The 4,190-nt window shown below is 67.7% G+C and overlaps 2 protein-coding genes across 3 annotated transcripts in view; one reads left to right on the top strand and one right to left on the bottom strand.

Annotated features, from left to right (window-relative positions):
• The first annotated feature begins 367 nt into the window (after positions 1-367).
• On the top strand, positions 368-1,955 carry LOC112978465 (cell death activator CIDE-3-like). 2 transcript variants are annotated; one of them, XM_026092030.1, is made up of 5 exons: positions 370-479; positions 660-801; positions 885-1,034; positions 1,213-1,397; positions 1,497-1,955. In XM_026092030.1, the coding sequence occupies exons 1-5, from the start codon at positions 430-432 to the stop codon at positions 1,693-1,695; spliced, it is 726 nt and encodes a 241-aa protein (XP_025947815.1). In that variant the 5' UTR covers positions 370-429; the 3' UTR covers positions 1,696-1,955. The 2 variants fall into 2 exon arrangements, with proteins under 2 accessions (XP_025947816.1, XP_025947815.1); XM_026092031.1 differs by having other exon boundaries at positions 368-479; positions 660-1,034.
• A 1,037-nt stretch (positions 1,956-2,992) lies between these two features.
• Positions 2,993-4,190, bottom strand: part of ZFPM1 (zinc finger protein, FOG family member 1) — a gene marked incomplete at its 5' end in the record, with an annotated part of 36,792 nt that continues 35,594 nt past the window's right edge. Inside the window, one exon of the mRNA XM_026092041.1 lies at positions 2,993-3,046. Within this exon, the coding sequence (XP_025947826.1) occupies positions 2,993-3,046 (54 nt within the window). The remainder of the gene's footprint in view (positions 3,047-4,190) is intronic.

Here is a 4,190-nt window from a genome sequence, read left to right as displayed (position 1 = left end):
GGGGATGGGGATGTTGGAGCCGGCCCTGGAGCCATGAGGGTGGGACAGGGGTTGGAGCCATCCTGGGTGCCTCTGACCCCGTTGCTTCCCTCCCCGAAGAGGCCTGGGCAAAGGTGCTGCCCCGTGTCTGCGTCTCACCTTTGCTCCAGCGCTGACTCAGGAGCCCACGTGCCGCTTTGCGCAAGAGCCCGGCTGGCAGAGTTTGTCACGGCTGCTGCCCCCAGCCTGGCCCCGGCCAAAGGGCAGGCGCAGCCCCTGCGTAAAGGCGGCCGTGCCGGGGCGCTGGCTCACCACCGCGCCGGGGCCGAGGGCGGGAAGGTGCTGCGGGTGCAGGGCTGGTGGGAAGGGGTCTCCTTGGGGGTGGTGAGGGGCTGCTGCCCAGGGCTGACTCCTTCCCTCCTGGCAGGTTCGACAGTGTTCCTTGCCGAGATGGATTACGCCAAGTCCCTGAGTTTGCGCCTAGCTGACCCCATCTCCAAGTAAGTGCCGTGGGGAGGCCCCAGCCCGGGGGGGGACGGACATTGGAGCCCTCCCTGCTTTGGCACTTCTTGGCCCCTGGATTGGATGTGCTGGTCCCCAGTGATGGCTTGGGGGGGATGGCACCGCCCGGGGCTGGCGGTGGCCTTGGAAGCCCCCCTGATCCCTCCATCCCTCCCCAGATGCGTCTCCGCCAGCGCCTCCATGACCCAGCAGCTGCTGTCGAGCCCGGCGCCGCGGCCCCGGCCCTACCGCGTCTGCAACTGGGACCGCAGCCTGCGCAAGGGCGTCATGGCACGGAGCCTCGCCGAGCTGCTGTGCCAGGTGAGCCGGGGGCCGCCTGGCTGCCGTCTGGCAGGGATGTCCGCCTGGCCGGGCCCCCTGCCCATCACCATCACCCCTTGCAGGTTGAGAGTGCCCTGCTCGCGCCGGGGCCCGTCTCCCTGGTCCTGGACGAGGACGGCACGGCCGTGGAGACGGAGGCTTTCTTCCAGACGCTGGAGGAGGGCACGGTGCTCATGGCCCTGAGCAAGGGGCAGACGTGGTGCGCCTCCAAGGTGAGTGCCCAACCTTGGGACGGGGTCCTGGGGTGGGCAGGAGCCCCGTTTAGTGGGGCTGTATCCTGCCCTGGGAACTGCCAGCTGCTGCGATGCTGGCTGGGAGGTACTGGGCAGGCTGGGGGTCCTCTAGGAGGAGGCAACACTGCCCCATAACCCGGGGACTGCTCTGCCCTAGACACCGGGCTACCAGCTGAGCCTGTCCCACAAGCCGCGCCGCAGGATCGACGTGGCCTGCATCACCTTCGACCTCTACAAGACCAGCCCCAAGGACCTGGGCTGCCTCAACGTCAAAGCCACCCTCTACGGCACCTACAGTATGTCCTACGACCTGCGCTGCTACGGGGCCAAGCGGCTCATGAAGTGAGTGCTGGAGGGCTGGGGTGGCCTGGGAGGGCCGTGATGGGCGGCCAGCCGGGGCGGGTGCAAGGAGGGATGCTCACCCACCTCGTCCCCGTGCAGGGAAGCTCTGCGCTGGACACTCTTCACCATGCAGGCCACGGGCCACGTGCTGCTGGGCACCTCCTGCTACATGCAGCAGCTCCTGGACGCCACGGAGGAGCCCAAGGAGGAGCACGTGGAGAGCGCCCCGGCCCTGCAGAGCCTCCTGCCGCTGCCCCGCAGCCTCCCGCCGCTGCCCCGCAGGAAGACGCTGCAATGAGGGCTCCGCGCCGCGGCCCCTCTGCGCGCGCCCCGGGGATGCACGTCCCATCCCTCCTAGGTCAATGCACACGGGGAGGCTGCTCGCACCCCACCGTGGCACCCGCACTCCTTTCCCTACCTCCCGGCTTGGTGCAACCAGGGCAGCTGGGATCTGCCTGGATGCTTCTCCCTTGCACGTTGCTGGCCGAATGCGGCCAGGTCTTCTCTGTGGTGTCTGCTACTCTGTAAATATATTTAAGTAAAGCTCTCTGTACTCCAGCCAGCGGTGTCCCCTGGTCTGTGTCCCTTCTTCTGCAGGGGCTCTGCCTCCTGCCGTGCCTGGAGGAGGCCCCTGTCCCGCTGGCAGCGACCTTCCTGGGGCGGTGCATGGATTGACCTCCTCCATGTCCTGCCCTGCCCCTGAGCTGGGGCTCGGCTCAGCCTGCCCCACCGCGGGGAGCAGGGGCAGCGCTGAYGGCCCGGGCCACCCCCTCGCACCCCGCGGCGCAGCCCTACTTGGCGCCAGGCCCGGGGCTGTGCCGCGCCGTGTTGCAAGAGCACGCGTGTGCTGGGAGCCTGTCGCAAGAGGCAGCCGGGGAGCTGTTGCCTTTGCACTTCTGCCTGCAATTACAGCTGGCTCGGGGTGAACGGGGGCTGCCCGCCGCCCCCAGCACCAGGCAGGCCACGGGGCTGAGCCCTCCTGCTCGGGGAGGGGGGTGGGTGCCATGCCCCCCCCTTTCCCAGGGATGGTGCAAAGTGGCCTGTCCTTGCCCGTGGGGGCTGGGGGTGCATTACACCCCCCCCCCCCCACAGCTGTGCTCCCCCCGGCACAACGCTGACTTCACTGCTTTGCCTGGAGGGATTTACATGCCGGCTGCAGCCCTGCTGCACGGCTGGGTGTTACCTGCAGGAATCGGTGCCGCTGCAAGGTCTGAACCGTCCCCTTGGTCCAGCTTGGGCACCCGGAGCAGGGACCGCACGGAGGAAAGCACCCATGTCCCCTTTTCGGCAGAGCCACGGCCCTTTTCCCTGGCCGGTGCGCGGCTGGGGGAGCCAAGCCCTGTTGGCACGACTCGTGGAAGCGAGCACAGCCGGGGCCTTGCACAACCCCATTCCTGCAGCCRGTGCCACCCCACGGCCCCAGCCGTGCCACGTGGCCCCTGGCACGCCACCTGCAACGCGGCGGGGGCGGCCGCTGCGCGGGACCGCGGGAAACAAACACCCCCGCGGCTCCAACTCGGCAGCAAAACAGCGCGTGGGTTAATTAGGGGGTTACGGTGACCTGGCGGGCGGAGGGGCCACGGCTGGGCCTGCCCTTAATGGGCCTGGCACCGGGTCACGGTGGGGGACGGAGAGCCCAGGTCGGGTCTCTGAAATACAAGCCTACAGGTTACAAGCAGGTTTCCCAGCTCCGCTGCCTGCCCGCGGTGCTCAGAGCCAGGGTTACGCGGTGGCAGCCGGCCCCCAGCACCCGCAGGGGGATGCTCATGGGGTGCTCGGGCACCCAAAACTCACCGGCCCTCCCAGAGCTCGCTGGCTGTAGCGGCTGGTGGTTACAGCCAGAAAACAGCCCTAAAATGCGGGAACCCTCTCGTGTGCCGGGACGGGCAGCTGAGACCAGAGCCGGCTGCTGGGCAATGCAACCCAGCTGCGGCTCATTTCAGCCTGGGGCTCTTCATTAGGCAGATAATTAATGAGTCATCAGCACCGGTCCCAGCACCTGCTGCGGGGGGGGTCCAGGTGCTGGCAGCTGCCATCGGCCCCGTTCGACCCACGGTGGCAGGGAACGCCTGTCGTGTGTGCCCCAGCCTGTGCTGGCGGGCCCCGAATGCACGGCCAGGCTGGGTGGCACAGCTATGTGGTGTATATGGGTGACAGGGAGGGTGGCAGAGATGCACGGCATGCATGGGTGACAAGGAGGGTGGCAGAGATGCACAGCATGCATGGGTGACGGAGGGTGGCAGAGATGCACAGCATGCACAGGGGACAGGGCGTCACAGGTATGTGGCATATACAGGTGACAGGGAGGGTGGCAGAGATGCACAGCATGCACAGGGGACAGGGTGTCACAGATATGGTGCAGATATAGATGACAGGGTGGCACAGATGCAGGGCATGCACAGGAGACAGGGTGGCAGAGATGCAGGGCACGCATGGGTGGCAGGGACGCTGCGCTCGGCCCCACCGTTTGCAGGCTGTCCCTGCCACCCCGTGGCCGCACACGCCAACTACACGTGCCCAGTGTCCCCGTCCCCGGGCAGGGCCCGCAGCCGGGGTGCAGGCGGGTTGCACCCCCTGCACCAGCGCCGGACGCACGGCCTGGCCCGCAGCGTCACCCTGCAGGGGACAGGTCCCCCCCCCCCGGCGCCCCGCACCGAGGCGCAGCCCGGCTTTATTAGACATATTTATTTCTGTACACACTTATACACACGATTCCCAGGGTAGCTTCATTCTCGGCTTCAGTGCTGTCTTGTTCCAGGGGCCGCTCCACGGCCGGGCGCTCCGACCCACCAG

This window comes from Apteryx rowi, unplaced genomic scaffold (assembly GCF_003343035.1).
Source record: "Apteryx rowi isolate R43461 unplaced genomic scaffold, aptRow1 scaffold_94, whole genome shotgun sequence".
NCBI classification, from domain to species: domain Eukaryota; kingdom Metazoa; phylum Chordata; class Aves; order Apterygiformes; family Apterygidae; genus Apteryx; species Apteryx rowi.
The sequence above is the reverse complement of the archived record's forward strand: the minus strand, read 5'-3'. Positions and strand labels throughout refer to the sequence as shown.

Bases quoted from the DNA above. Each gene is read 5' to 3' on its own strand.
- LOC112978465 (XM_026092031.1), top strand. From the start codon at position 660: ATGCGTCTCCGCCAGCGCCTCCATGACCCAGCAGCTGCTGTCGAGCCC. The intron at 1,035-1,212 runs GTGAGTGCCCAA...GCTCTGCCCTAG, and splicing joins AGACGTGGTGCGCCTCCAAG to ACACCGGGCTACCAGCTGAG. The intron at 1,398-1,496 runs GTGAGTGCTGGA...GTCCCCGTGCAG, and splicing joins GGGGCCAAGCGGCTCATGAA to GGAAGCTCTGCGCTGGACAC.